Here is a 16,476-nt window from a genome sequence, read left to right on the forward strand (position 1 = left end):
ATTATTTAACTATTTCAGCCACTCTGTGAGACCAGAGAAGCAGCAGCTGAGAGAGCAGCAGTGTAATTGTATCTACCTCAATTTTGGTGATTTTTTTTTACTATGGATCCCATAATGAGCATATGTGAGGAAATTAAAAAATTCAGATATTAAATTTCATGCAACTATGTTTGATCAAGTCAGGGGGTCAAGCTCAATGGTGGGGTCATCTGGTTCAAAACATATAGGTCAAATTCCAATTCTACTTTGGCTAATAGCAATGCTTGTGGTGTATTGGATTGGATATATATGGTCTATGAAGCACTGCAAGCAATTACAAGTTTTAAAAAAAAATTTTTGTGGTTTTTCATCATTTGCCATCAATGTTAGGTTTTGTAATGTAAAAAAAAAAAAAAAAAATAGGGCACCTTTAAAAGCGTTTCTAAACAAAAGCGTGGCTAAACACCAGTACCGCGTTTAGCTGCGTTTGGCATCTGAAACTTCCGCGTCTGAACTCATTTTTTTGCCTTCAAAGAAAAGCCTCTAAACACAACTGCCTAAAAACGTCATTAAATGAACCTGCGTTCATGTACACATAAGATAAGATAACATTGGATGAGTTCAGGGGCAGCTGAAAAAAGCATCCAACTACATCTGAACGTCCGTTTACCAGCAGCAGTGTACATGAGGCCTAAGGCAGCCCATAGATGATTCTTTTTGTTTTTCATTCAACTCACTGGTTTAAAAAAAAATATATATATGACTGGAATCCTCCCTGTTGTGCTTTTATATTCTGATAGCAGGGGGACTATATTCTGAAAATACTTAGCAATGCTGCTGGCTATAGCTGGCGGCACTGATTGAGTGGAAATTTTCCAACAGGGACGTTTGTATAGAAGTTGATCAGTAGATTGGCTTCTGTACAACCACCCTGCTTATAAATGGATCAAAATTTGTCTGGTCCCTACTAAACGGGCCAAATTTCAATTCAAGTATGGCTGTCTTACACCCATATTAAAATCTCTTGCCTCTCCTACTCAGAGTGTGGACCCAACCACGCACTATGAACCAAAGCTGCAAACCAATGACATCAGATCAGTATGCATGGGAGTTATGCCACCCGGCCCTGGTCCATCAAAGCAGCCTATTTACAGTACAACTTAAAAGTAAAAATTCTGGCTGAAAGACGTCAATTAAATATTTTTCACAGTATAGACTTATTTTTTCAAACTGCAGCAGTGTTATGGTAAGTGTCCATTTTAAAGAAAAATGCCGCGTACACTCGACCGGACTTTCTAGTTTTAATTCTATTAAAAATTTAAAGTGTCGCCTATGGAGATTTTTAAGTACCAAAGCTTGCTGTCATTCCATGAGTGTGTGCAATTTTTAAATGTGACATGTTGGGTATCTATTTACTCGGCATAACATCACCTTTCACATTAAAAAAATTGGGCTAACTTAAAAAATGTTGTGCAAATTCCCTAGAATGTCTGCTAAAAAAAAAAAAAAAAGTATATGTATAATAAATAAATAAATAAATATATATATATATATATATATATATATATATATATATATATATATATATATATATATATATATATATATATATATATATATAACATGTTTGGGGGTTTTGAGTAATTTTCGAGCAAAAACAAAAACAAATTATTTTTACATGTAAAAATGAAAAATGTCAAAAAACTATGATTTTACATGTAGGAGAGGAGTGCCAGAATAGGCTTGGTATGGAAGTGATTGATCTGCGGAGCCACTGAGAATCTGTTAACTATTTACAAAAGCAGTTACTACGTTTTAAGACAATTGGTATATAAAGTGTAGCACTAAAGTGCTACACTTTATATACCAATTTACTTTTAGAAACAAATGTATCTGTTTGTTGTGTTAGCTGCTCGACTTCACCCATTTGAAATTTTTTAGGTAGCGCAGTGTTTTTTGGATTGTATATTTTACTAAGTTTTAAGACATTGATATTTTAAGACTAGAGCTTGTGGTTATTGCCTCATCATCTGTATATCACCCATATTGTGATATTTGGATTTATATTCTGTGTTCATCACCATTTTTTTTTGTATTATTTTATATATATTTTTTGCACAATATCGTCTTCCTTTCTGTCTTCAAGTTAGCGCAGTTAAACAAATGCAAGTAATTGTATTGATTTATGGAAATATGTGGAAATCTCCAAAATCATAGATTCTTGCTTATTTCCATAAATATAAAAATTTTAAACACTTCAGTAAAAATACCCTAACAGGGAGATATGCACCTTAACCATTTCAAAAGGTCCCTCAGGCACACCCCTCCCAAAGAATAGAGCCCCCTCCAAAGCCAGGGCTCATAGTCAGTAGGCAAGAGGCTACCCCTCCAAAAGCCCCCTGCCCCAGTTGGGTCTGTCACTTACACTCACTAGTACAAACCGAGAGGGTGAAAGACCACAGACAGCAATTAAGACCTGACAGGTGATGTAATCTTTCTCCATCCTATCCAAGACTAGAAATCAAAGTTTTGCCGAACAACAACAACAAAATTTAAGGGTACAAGCTGTTACTTTTGTAAATGAAAAATAAAATTAACATTTATGTAGAACTATTATATAACAGAAACAAATATTGAAGATATTTAAGGATGGCTATACAGCTGAATGGATGTTGTACAACAAGCAAGGACATACAAGTGTGTACATAACAAGGTTAGTAGAGATGTAGCATTGTCCCTCACAAGTTGAGTGGCTATGCACGCAAGCATGGGTATAGAGTGTTTGGACTTAAATGTCCTTAACGTGTCACTTTTTTTGATTATAGGGATTCTGCAGACAGGTAAAGTGAACCTGTCCTCCATACAAAGTAGTAATTTTGTTGAGTGAGCCCACCTTCGGTACTTTAGGAACTGGTGGCATAATTGTGAAATAATGGCCAGTTCACATCTGTCCTGCACTGTCCTGCAGTAGAACATTCTTTGGCCAGGTGCAGAAAGAGACATTGGGGTTGGTTTACTAAAGGCAAATAGAATGTGCACTTTGCTTTACTAAGCTTTGGACAAACTGCTCTTTCAGAGTGCAACTGCACTTTGCAAAGTGCACAGTCTGTTTGCCTTTAGTAAATCAACCCAATTGCCTTTTATTCTCTTCTCCCACTACTAAGATACTGATGTTATGCTGCAATATTCTCCTCCAGCCAGCAGAGGGAGAGCTTAAGCCAAGCAACCCTATAGACTTCTATGCAGAGCACTGACAATCTGAGGAGTTGAAGTTTGAGATGCCAGCTATATGAGAAAAATAGACTCCCTACACTACAGATCCAAATAGGCACTGTGCAGTATGAGGAGCGCAGAGGTGATTTTTATCAAACTGTTCAGGAAAGGTCTTCCACTGGCATAGAGAGAAGGCACCTTTGTCTGCATTTTTGCCTACCAGCGGGAGACCACTCAAACAGAGATCTGAAACTGGGAGTGAGGACTCCCAAGGGCAGTCTAGCACCGCCCACATCACAGCACCCACACCACTGCTGCAGGGAAACTAAAGCATCCACTTACCCTCTGCTTCCCACTGTTGATCACCAGAGGCTTTTAGGGAGAGACAGAGCCCCCCCCTTTCTACAGCGAGAGGAGACCACAGTATTCCTAGTGAGAGGGCTATTTGCCCATTGCCGATACTACTAGAAGGCACTGAGCCACTGAGAGCAGGACACCAAGTGTATCCATACTGCGCTTATTTCAAACCTAGACTGCACCTATACCAACCCTATACCACATCCCAATATATGAAGTTTGCCTTTACTACCTGGTTTGATATAGCACTATTATTGGGTACTACTGTAATTCCTGTGGTATTGTATGTATTTTGTACCTGGTGTGTCAGAGGGGCTGAGGTTCTTGGAAAGGTTGAGGCAAAAACAGAGGACATATCCTATCCAGGGGCTCCTACTGGGTTAGTGCTTCAATTCCATTCTTTTCTATGTGGTCTGTTCAGATTTTTTTCTATGCGTGGAAGTGCAAAACTATGATCTGCAGTGTAATGGCCAACAAAAATAGTAAACACACCGAAACAATTATATTGTATGCTTTTGACCATTTGCAGAATAAATTCTCTATTCTTGAATGCCCCCCTGTATAGTACAATGTGCCACTTGACACTGAACTGAAATGCTAAATACTGTACTATGTTCGATAGGAAATCTATTATTAAGTCAGTAGCATTGGGACATATTGGACATTTTCAACTGTCATTATGCTCTTGCTGGGCTTCTAATGTGTCCCTGTGCCTTTACAGAGAAATATGCTCCCTCCTGGTATACCTGCCCTTATTTTATCCACTGCTATATTTGCTCCAACTTGGGCCAACTTGGATCCTCAAACATAAGAGTTAAGACTGCAGTATACAGAGGAAGACTCCTTTCTAAACAAACTTGCATCTTTCAATTACCTTTTTCTCTCCAACTCCCTCAATCTACTTGCCATTACCGAAACCTGGCTCCAGTAATCCGACACTGCTTCTCCAGCTGCCCTCTCCCACAGTGGCCTCCTCTGGACTCACCCAAACCCAGTGGATGAAAAGCAGGTGGAGTTGGACTTCTCTCCCCACAAAGCACCTTCCAGGTTCCTCCTACACCTTTCTCGCTTTCTTTTAAAGTGCACTGCATTCGTCTTTTTCCTCTAGTTTGTCTGAGGATTGCAGTAATTTACCGACCTTACAGCCCAGTGTCACACTTTCTCAATGACTTCTCTGCATGGCTACCCTACTTTCTCTCCTCTGAAGTGCCCACTATTATCCCCGGTGACTTTAACATTCCAATCAATGTAAACACCTCAGCCACTTCTCAACTACTCATCTTAACCTCCTCTTTTAACTTACTACAATGGAAACAAACCACCACAATGTCAACACTCTCAACCTCATATCCTGCCATCTCTGCACTCCCTGCAACCTCTTCAACACCCCCTTTCCTCTGTATATCCTGAAAATGCAGCACTAAATAAAATTACCATGTGCAAAGCACCATATATTGACATAGTGCAAAACCTTTGAAGTGAACAAAAAATCCAATCAAAATATGTTATTCAATCCAAAAAGTGCAAAATATATTACATTCATAAAGTGCAAAGTTCCTTAAATTGATCACTAAAGTACTCCTGTGCAAACAGTTCATGCATGCCAGTGTCCAACACTGGATAGAGAGATCCTGACAGCGCAGTGCTCGGACATTCACCGTTGTGACACCTTCACCATAAATCAGATGGGGGCTTACCAGACCACCAGCGATCTTTACTCAGGAAGATCACTCAGCGCTTATTGGGATCTCCGATTCTCAGATGGAAATCTGGAAGTGTTCCCCCACCTACCTCATTGTGTTCCCCTTATGGTGCCAAGATGATCCAGCTCACCTTCTCAGATGGAATGGATGGATGAATCCTCAGAGTTAAAATGGGTAAAGTACCTCAAATATTCAATCAACACTAAAGAAAAAAAAATCGGACATGTATCCAGCCCCAAGATCTAACCATGGGATTGCCACCTTTAAGTTAGCATACCAAGAAATTAAAGCCCTAGACATCTTACCCCACTCACAAGGGAACCTCACTATGAGTGAAAAGAACAGCTTTGAAAAATCTATCCAGTAGTCATACTATTAAGCCCTCTGACAAAGGGGGCAACATTTTCCTAATGGATGATGAAAAATATGCATTAATGTGCAATAAAAATTTCAACAATGCTGATTGGTATCGGCCAATAAGACCTGAGATTATCAATGTTTCAATGAGGATTTTTATCTGCTTATTGACAGTGCTTTTTACAATAATGTTATCTCTAAGCAGCTATGGAACTTTGTTCACACCTCTTTTCCCAAGATAGCTACATTCTATTCGCTCCCTAAGATCCATAAAAATGATGTGGACCCCCCTGGCAGACCCATCATTTTGGTGAATGGTGCCATCTATCTAGAGTGGTGAACAAACACTTAAGACCCTTTGTGCTCTCCCTACCCTATGTTTGGGACACCATTCATCTTTTACAAATAATTGATGGAAGTATCTGCCAGTTCCACTCTGGTCACTAAAGACATGGAGACTCTACAGTTCAATGCCACATAATAAAGGACTAGCGCGCATTAGGAAAATACTATCTCAAACCAGTCACCATGAGGAATCTTTCAATTAATTGATACTACTTTCACTTGAATACATACTGAAACATAGTGTTTTTTCTTTTGATGGCAGACATTTTCTCCAGGTGCAGGGGGTGGCCAGGGGCACCTGCTGTGCCCCTGGCTACGCCAACCTATACCTGTGGGAATTGGAGCAAGCCACGTTCAAGGGTGAGGATCTCTCTATCTATGGCATGGGTACATAGATGACATTTTTGTCTTCTGGGATGGACCTACTGATTTGTTACATGGGTACTCTAAACCAAAATGAGTTCAACCAAAAATTCACTATGTTATCCGACTCATCCAAAATTACTTTTCTGGATGTTGAGTACCTGTCACAGTTCATCTGAGTACCCGAGTACCTGTCACAGGCCATATGAGTACCTGAGTACCTATCACCGCCCTTCAGAGTACCCAAATACCAGTCACCAGGGCATCAGAGAACCTGTCACAGGCCATCAGAGTACCCAAGTACCTGTCACCAGGCCATCAGAGTACCCCAGTACCTGTCACCAGGCCATCAGAGTACTCAAGTACTTGTCACCAGGCCATCAGAATACCCGAGTACCTGTCACCAGGCCATCAGAGTACTCAAGTACATGTCACCAGGCCATCAGAGTACTCAAGTACCTGTCACCAGCCCATCAGAGTACCCGAGTACCTATCTTCAGCCCATCAGAGTACCCGAGTACCTATTTGCAGCCCAAGCCTCATAGAATATACGTTGGGGTGTTTGCTTTCCAAAATTGGGTCATTTTGTGGGTAATTTCACTGTCCTGGTGCTCCAGGACCTTCAAAAGTGTGATGGGTAGGAATGAAATGAACGCCTGAAGGTACTACTTCAATGTTCGGCCTCTGTTTGTGGCCAGGCTGTGTAAAAGTCCTACACATGTTGTATCGCCATACTCGGGAGGAGTAGCAGAATCTGTTTTGGGGTGTAATTTTTGCTATATACATGCTATGTGTTAGAAATATCTTATAAATTGACAACTTTGTGTAAAAAAAAATGTGTTTTCATTTTTTTCCACATTTTCCAAAAACTTCTGGAAAAAAATTTACCATTCAAAAGACTCATTATGCCTCACAGATTATACATTGGGTGTTAGCTTTCTAAAATGGCATAATTTTATGGGAAATTCCATTGTCCTGGTACTCCAGGGCCTTCAAAATTTTAATAGGTGGTTGTGAAATGAGATGTGTCATTTTTTGCTTGTAGAATGTCTGAAAGTGCCACTTCAATGTTGGTGCTCTGTATGTGACCAGGCTGTGTAAAAGTCTCACACATGTATTGCCATACTCTTGAAGAGTAGCAGAATGTATTTTGGGGTGTAATTTGTTGTATGCATATGCTGTGTGTGAAAAATAACCTGATAATATGACAATTTTGTAAAAAAAATAATAATAATAAAAAAAATCTTCATTTTGCAAAGAATTGTGGGAAAAAAATTACAACGTAAAAAAACTCACCATGCTACTTACTTAATACCTTGGAATATCTACTTTCTAAAAAAGGGTAATTTGGGGGGTATTTGTACTTTCCTGACTTGTTAGTGTCTCAAGAAATGAGATACACCTGATGTACCGAAGGCCTGATCAGATGTGATCAATTTTCAGTGATTGGCACCATAGTTTGTAGACTGTATAACTTTCACAAAGCCCAAATAATATACACTAATGTGGGTTATTTTTACCAAAGATATGTAGCAGTATAAATTTTGGCCAAAATTTATGAAGAAAAATTACTAATTAGCAAAATTTTATGCCAGAAACAAAGAAAAATGCATTTTTTTTCACAAAATTTAAAGCGGTTCTTCACCCTAAAGGGGAAGTTCCGCTAATCCGATCCCTCCCCCCCCTCCGGTGCCACAATCGGCACCTTTCGGGGGGAGGGGGGTGCAGTTACCTGGATAATCCAGGTATCTGCACCCACTTCCGGCCAGACTGCCGCAGACCCCGGCAGACGCCCCCCGTTGTGTTCTGGGAAACACACAGTTCCCAGAGACACAGCGGGGGACCATAAGAGACGCACAGCGCGACTCGCGCATGCGCAGTAGGGAACCGGGCAGTGAAGCTGCAATGCTTCACTTCCCGATTCCCTGACAGAGGATGGTGGCGGGGGCAGCAGCAAGACGAGCGATCGCTCATCATCTGCCGCCGACATCGCTGGACCCTGGGACAGGTAAGTGTGATTTTATTAAAAGTCAGCAGCTGCAATATCAGTAGCTGCTGGCTTTTAATATTTTTATTTTAGGTGCAGAACCGCTTTAAGTTTTTTTTTTTATTAAAGCACAAAAAAATAAAAAACCCACTAGTGATTAAATACCACTAAAAGAAAGCTCTATTTGTGTGGAAAAAAGGACGCAAGTTTCATATGGGCCCAGTGTTGCATGACTGAGTAATTGTCATTCAAACTGTGAGAGTGCTGAAAGCTGAAAATTGGTCTGGTCAGGAAGGGGGTGTAAGTGCACCCCCTTGAGGTATTGAGGTGGTTAAAGGGGAACCCCCACCTATACTTTATCCCTTGAGTTTGCAGGACCTGGAGAAAGGGTTTCAGACCCTGCTGTCTAGCAATGGTTACTGGAGAGAGGTCCGTAAATAGCTGAAAGAAGGAGTCTCTCTTTAGTGCAATAATAATGTAACTTAATGATGATATCTCTCGAGCGGGCCCTCTGATCGCTTAGGGGCGAGAGATCTGTGGATGAGGTCAAATTCCAAGTGCTCTAAAGGTATCTCATTTGCCAGTTCTTGAAAGAAAGCAGTTACTGTAACCTGTAGATCGGTAATGGCTTCCAGGAGTCCGCGAATGCAGAGATTATCCCTGTGGGCCCTATTTTCAGCATCTTCTAGCTTGTCTCCCATGGCCTCCAATTCAGCAGACATTTTATCAACCTCTTCCTCATGGCCTTTAAGCACAGTGGTTGCTAAGTCCATTGGTTGTTCTAATTGATTTGTGCAGTGGCCTATCGCTTTAAGACCTTTCACAAGGTCAGAGGAAAGTTTGCGGGAGGCCTAAGTGATCCCGTCCTGCTCAATGGAACGAAATCTGGTCAGTAAGGCATCTGAGTCTATATTCAAAGGACTTACCAAGTCCGTAGGAAACTGATGCAGGCTATCTGTTGGGGAGGCCAGATCTGCTGCTGAGTGCTGTGTTGTCAGGCTAAGGAGGCTCAGGCACAATTTTTCTGTTGCCTTTCCCTGAGACTGGAGAAGATTTGGAGCCGAGCGGTACATAACCGCCAAATGCCAGAGGTGTTCCGGAGCAGCGGGGGGTAGATGGTGGATGCCGGAGTGCAGGCTGTGCTTTAGTAGAAAGGATTTATCGTTCCAATGGCGCCAAGCAGGGAAATCAGGTGGCCATTTCCCACGCTCTCGTGCATGCGCCCCGGCATTTTTTTTTTACATCTGGAGAAGGGGCTTTCTCAGCTAAGCACACCCACCTGCCTGCAAGCCCGAGCAAAGGGCAGATGGATTTCAGAAAGTGATTTGCTACATGAATAATCTGTCCTTACTCAAGATGGCTGCAGCTAGAAATGCTAGCAGGTGTTTTTCAGCATGATCTCTCAACAAAATAAATCATGGAGACATAGGTGGATGGGGGAATTTGCTTTAAATATTAAAAATTCATTAAACAGTGTTTTCAGTTTGCGGTGCTCAGATACAGTTAAGGTTCTGCATTAAAGAGGAAGTAAACCCTGATGGGTTTACTTCCTCTTTCATTCCCTGCAAAGGCAAAGCATAATGGACTACTATGCATCGCATAGTAGTCCATTATGTGTCACTTACCTGACACAGGAGCCAGCAAAGTCACCGCTGTCCCCTGTAGTCCGGCGCATCCATCTTCTTGGTGGGGTCTCGCAGCTCCGCCACTGTCATTCGGCGAAGCCGCGATGACTTCACTCCCGCGCATGCGCACGGGAGCCGACACGCGCAGCATCTTCGTCATTGACGATGCCGCGCTCAGTGCGCCTGCGCGCCGCTGTCTACGGCGCATGCGCCGTAGACAGCGGTGCCTGTCTTCGGGCAAATATCTCCTAAACCGTATAGGTTTAGGAGATATTTCTTGGACCTACAGGTAAGCCTTAATCTAGGCTTACTTGTAGGTCAAAGTGTGTTGTAAGGGTTTACAACCACTTTAAGTGGATGGGGAGAGTGACAGTCCACTTTAAAAAACCCGTTTTGTATTTATCAAACAGGTATAAGAATGCTTTAAATGGTATATTTAACAGATCAAAAGAAAGCAATGAGGAAAATAACATTTTTAGAGTTTAGAAACACTTTACATTGGAATATCACAAAACACTTTTTTTTGGTAAGGACCTACTCTGATGACAACTGTGAGGGGTGGGATCTCCTCTCCCTTTTTGGGGATTTCCTCTCACCTCCTGGTTTGTCTCTAGGAGGGGAAACCTTTGCAATGGGGGCACAGAGTGGGCAATAAAAACCTGAATTGATACTTTTTCCCACTGTTTAAAACCTAAAAGAAAAGGTTGGAATGAATGTGATGTCATTTTCAGCCCATAGCAAGTATATTGCTTTAATTCTGATCAGCCCACATCGAGAGAAAGACACAGAACAGCACTATATCTACACCAGAGTCAGGGGAGGCAGGTGAGGCAGGGCCTTACCTGCCAGGAACGCAAAAAAAAAAAAAGAGCTTCGAGGGTCGTAGTTCGGCGACCTAGGGTCATAGAAACCCCACATTTGTGTGGTATGTAGCCTAAGTCCTACCCCACCACTGGTAAATTTGGGGCTCCTATGACCTATGGTTCCAGAGATATGGTTCTGCTTGCGCAGCTGTCAGAAACCAAATACAGAGCACCCACTTTAAATACAAACTGGCACACTCTGTTTGCAGCAGACTGAGAGGATGAACTCACAGTGCCTCCCACTTCTTGTCAGAGGTACTGAGCTCAATAAACAGCTTGGAGTCTTGGACCAATGGTAAAGTTCTATTGGTCCCAGCTGTCCAATAAAAATGTTGCAGTGGAGGCACGTCTCCCACTGCAGTGTCATAGAAGACAAAAGACAAGTGAATGCTGCCTTCCAGCCCAGCCCTCTTAACTACAAGGTAAAACATGGGTTTATGTGTAGAAGATTTACCCACAATCCCATATTTTTCTCACACAGCTAAGAGGGAGAATTAGAATCCGCTGCCTGATGAAAAGGTACTGTTATATTCAAGCTAAATCATATATTTATATGCTATATGTATAACATAATAAATGTATTATTTATCTATTTACTGTGATATTACTGTTTGGAAGTTATAACTTCAAACTTCAGTAATTTGTCCGTTAAGCCACCTGCTTTAGTACAGATTTTAAAATGTAGTAAATTACCTTAAAAACAATATATAATAATTATTTGTATATTACTGATAGTAATTAACCCCTTGCCACCCAGGCCAATTCTGACACTTCTCTCCTATGTGTAAAAAAAAAAATCATAATTTTTTTGCTAGAAAATTACTCAGAACCCCCAAACATTATATATATTGTTTTAGCAGACACCCAATGGAATAAAATGGTGGTCATTGCAACTTTTTATTTCACGTGCTATTTTCACAGCAATATTTTTGTAAACGCGGATTTTTTGGGGAAAAAAACTGTTTCATGAATAAAAAAAAAAGCAACACTAACGTTGGCCCCGATTTTTTTATATAATGTGAAAGATGATGTTACACCGAGTAAATAGATACCTAACATGTCATGTCACGCTTTAAAATTGCGCACACTTGTGGAATGGCACCAAACTTCAGTATTTATAAATCTCCACAGGAGAAGCTTTAAAAAAAATTTACAGGTTACATGTTTAGCGTTACAGAGGAGATCTAGTGCTAGAATTATTGCTCTCGCTCTAATGATATGTACCCCGTGTGTCTCTGGCTCTGATACTAGCCAGTGCCTCACCGGCCACTGACTTCACCGCACATCCCTAATCTACACCAGTGGCGGCTGGTGCTCAAAATCTTTGGGGGGACGCAAACAAACTGAAAAATTCTGAAAAATACTTAAAAAAAAAAAAACACATCAATTGCAGCCACTGTGCCCATCAAACGCAGCCACTGTGCCCATCAAACGCAGCCACTGTAACCCCTGCCTGCCTGCTGTCTGACTGGCACTTACTCTATCTTGGTGGCGGGTCAGGCAGCGGCGAGCAGTGTCCTCTGCGTGTCTCATCTTGCTTCCTGTTAGGCATTCAATAGCAGCACCAATCAGGTGTTGGGTATCAGGCCCACGCTACCTGATTGGCAGAGAGGCAGTTCAGTGTTAGAAAAGCAAATATTCATTGGGTGGCTCTAATCAAGTGCTTCAAAACACCCCCGTCGCTGTATTTCAGGTGCCCGACATCCTAAAAGGGTCCGGATGCCTGAATAGGGGGTGGCGGCAGCGGCAGCCATGAATAGATTCATGCAACATGTGAATCTATTCATTCTACATAGAGGGGATGGCTGGAGAGAGGGGCAGGCCCTGTGCTCCCTTAATGGATGGGCCGTCCTAATATACACTATACTACCAAAGTATTGGGAGGCCTGTCTTTACACAAACATGACCTTTAATGGCATCCCAGTCTTAGTCCGTAGGGTTTAATATTGAGTTGGCCAACCCTTTGCAGCTATAACAGCTTCAACTCTTCTGGGAAGGCTGTCCACAAGGTTTAGGAGTGTGTCTATGGGAATGTTTGACCAATCTTCCAGAAGCACATTTGTGAAGTCAGGCACTGATGTGGATGAGAAGGCCTGGCTCTCAGTCTCCGCTCTAATTAGCAGACTAAGGACATGGATTACTGGAACCATGTCCCATGGTCTGATGAGACCAAGATAAACTTATTTGGTTCAGATGGTGTCAAGCATGTGTGGCGGCAACCAGGTGAGGTGTAAAAAGACAAGTGTGTCTTACCTACAATCAAGCATGGTGGTGGGAGTGTCATGGTCTGGGGCTGCATGAGTGCTACAGTTCATTGAGGAAACCATGAATACCAACATGTACTGTGACATACTGAATCACAGCATGATCCCCTCCTTTCGGAGACTGGGCTGCAGGACAGTATTTCAACATAAGGACCCAAACATACCTCCAAGAAGACCACTTCCTTGCTAAAGCTGAGAGTAAAGGTGATGGACTGGCCAAGCATGTCTCCAGACCTAAACCCTATTGATCATCTGTGGGGCATCCTCAAACGGAAGGGGGAGGAGCACACGGTCTCTAACATCCACCAGCTCCGTGATATCATCATGGAGGAGTGGAAGAGGGCTCCAGTCCTGTGATGCTCTGGTGAACTCCATGCCCAAGAGCGTTAAAGCGAGAGTAAACCCAGTTTCAAAAAACACTGGCATGCCGGAAGTGCTAACTTTCACATTGGTTGTGCTCTCAACCAAACGTTCAAACCATCCAATGGCTGGTGTCATAACTGATCACATGTACAGCATTATGGCAGTTGAAGAATTATTAGAGGCCAAGATGGCAGCTTCCTTGACTGAAAACAATAGGAGGGTTTACTTCCACTTTACCGCAGTGCTGGAAAATAATGGTGGCCACACAAAATGTTGACACTTTGGGCCCAATTTGGACATTTTCACTTAGGGGTGTCCTCACTTTTGTTGCCAGCCATTAGACATTAATGGCTGTGTGTTGAGTTATTTTGAGGGGACAGGAAATTTACACTGTTATACAAGCTGTACAGTCACTACTTTACATTGTAGCAAAGTGTCATTTCTTCAGTGTTGTCACATGAAAAGATAGAATAAAATATTTACAAAAATGTGAGGGGTGTACTGACTTTTGTGGGATACTGTATATCACACTCACACACAGTATGTGTGTCCTTTTAGGTAACTGCCCACAAGTGGTGGTTAAATCTATCAGTAACTAGAGAACAAAATTGCTTGTGCTTCTCAAGAATGCAATCATTTTGAAAAACAATATACAACGATAAGGCCAGTATATTAAAAGAAAAAATAAACTCACCAGTATTCCAGAGATCTGGCAAAAGTTGAAGAACAAAAGAAAGGAAAATGCAAAAAGACGTCCGGTGGCCATGCTGCGTCCTCAACTCCCACATGTGACAATGTTTGCTGAAGGGCTCAGCTTATGTCAATAAGACCCTGGTGGTCAAATGGTCAGTCTAATGTTTTGCAAGCATCTGTGACTTCCTGTGCTGCCATCAGCCTCCCTCAACACTTTAGGATTCAGTTGAAAAAAAGAGCATTTAATTATTAACCACTTGTCAAAGATGATCCTGTGGGCGAAACTGGGAGTTTATCCGGCAGATGAGAGCTGTCTGCAATTATTGCGTTTTATGGAAGATCGCACTGAGCTGCTGTAACTTCTAAATAAGCCGCACAATTGTTGCTAAGAGTTTTTTTTTGTGCCAAAATTGTCAGAATAATTACCCACTGAGGATCCCAGTAATACTTGATCAGCCTCAGTGCGGAGGAGAAATTCGCTGCCACTAATAAAAATGTAGGCCTTCTGTCCATTATCTTGTCTTCATGAACACAATCAAACAGCAGTAATTCAATCAGGAAATTATTCTTACCATTCATTCACCTGAATGTCAACCCATCCTCCTCAATAATGAAAATGGCTACGCTGGAAACTGTAGTGTAGCCACTAGCCTAAGGTGACCAGATTTTTAAAATGAAATCCGGGGACATATTTTTTTTTTTTACTAGTAATGGCGGCCATGGGCATCCGCAGAAATTTTTCCAAGGGGGGGCATCATTTTAAGGCCACTCATTCTCTGCCCCTTTTCGACAATCTCATGAAAATCTTTCCACTGGAAATACATATGTGTTATATAACAGATAATTCATCTTCACTTTGTATTGGAAGTTACTCTGACCGCTGTGTTCCATGCCCATATAGCTTAGAGAATGTACATCTTTTTACATTGCAATACATCTGTTGTGGCCATATTTTGATCTCATACTGTCACTGTATAGGCTTTTTTCATCAAGATAAAAATATGGCAAAAACAGATGTATTGCAATGTAAAAAGATGTACATTCTCTAGGCTATATGGGCATGGTACCCAGCCACCTGAGTTACCTTGCGGACACCCATGCTTTAAAAAACCAGCCCTGGAAAAAATTTCATACCAGCCTCACAGCATTATTATACCAGCCCAACAGCATAACGTCATTATTTTCTTGTTCATGAAATGGAAAACCATACATTTTAAAGCATATTTGATGAAGAGCGTATTATATATAGATATGAAATAACATAGGGCATATATATATATATATATATATATATATATATATATATATATATATATTCAAATTCCAGTTAATAGTGGTAAGTGATCAATCATCAAGGGGGAGGGGGACCCCAGGAACTTGTGGGGGGGGGCCACCTTCTGCAGAAAGAATACTCTAAGGTAAGGGGGTTGGGTTACTAACATAAGGAGGAAACCTTTTATATCAGTGCCCCTTACATTATCGTATTCACTCCCCCCTTACATCAGTGACCCCCCCCCCCCCGACTGGCCTGGCGGTGCTTTCACTGACCTCCTCTCAGGTGCACTGTGCAGGGCTCAGTCAGTCGGCTCCAGCTTGGTGGCTCTGGTTTTATCCTATAGTCTCCTGTCTACAGTCCACACAAGTCTGACTTCTCCCATGACCCCCATCCCGGCGGCGCTCCCACTCTTGACTCCTCTCCAGACTCCCTCAGAGACTTCAGACATGCTACAGGAGATGGTCAGAGACTGCAGACTTGATGCAAGAGCTTAATTCAGCCTCACTGTGCCCACCAAATGCAGCCTCACGGTGCCCACCAAATGCAGCCTCACAGTGCCCACCAAATGCAGCCTCACAGTGCCCACCAAATGCAGCCTCCCTGTGCCCACCAAATGCAGCCTCACTGTGTCCATCAAAAGCAGCTTTACTGTGCCCATAATTGCAGCCCCTCCTGTGCCCCATGTCCCAGTCTGCAGTCCCTGTCTGTGGGAAGGTGTGTTGTTGATGCTTGGTACGGTACCTTGCATGCCAGCAGGATATCCATGACGGGCAGCAGCAGGCAGGGTCTGTCTCATTTTGGATGGGGACAGTGCTCCTTCCAGAGGATCTGTCTGCTGTGAGATGGAGTGGTCCCTGGCCACCTGCACCTTCAGCCATCCTCATTTTCCAGCCCCAGTCAGCCTGTCCTCTGGTCTTGGGGAAGTGGAGAGCACTGGGTGGGAGTTGGAGAGAAGGGAGAGTGTACTAGAGAGTAGAGAGTACTGGCGGGGTTGGAGAACACATGGGTGGGGGCAAAGAGCGAGGGGGAGTGAAGATCACAGGGGTGGGGAACAGAGAGCGCTGGGGGGAACTTGAGAGCACTGGGGG

At 42.4% G+C, this 16,476-nt stretch overlaps 1 protein-coding gene across 1 annotated transcript in view; it reads right to left on the reverse strand.

Annotated features, from left to right (window-relative positions):
• Positions 1–14,304, reverse strand: part of HGFAC (HGF activator) — a 118,881-nt gene extending 104,577 nt beyond the window's left edge. The window contains exon 1 of the mRNA XM_077477867.1: positions 14,114–14,304. Within this exon, the coding sequence (XP_077333993.1) occupies positions 14,114–14,185 (72 nt within the window). The 5' untranslated portion in view covers positions 14,186–14,304. The remainder of the gene's footprint in view (positions 1–14,113) is intronic.
• Between the last annotated feature and the right edge of the window lie 2,172 nt (positions 14,305–16,476).

Source organism: Lithobates pipiens, unplaced genomic scaffold (genome assembly GCF_037356315.1).
Source record: "Lithobates pipiens isolate NorthernLeopardFrog02 unplaced genomic scaffold, aLitPip1_a1.2 Scaffold_13, whole genome shotgun sequence".
NCBI lineage: Eukaryota > Metazoa > Chordata > Amphibia > Anura > Ranidae > Lithobates > Lithobates pipiens.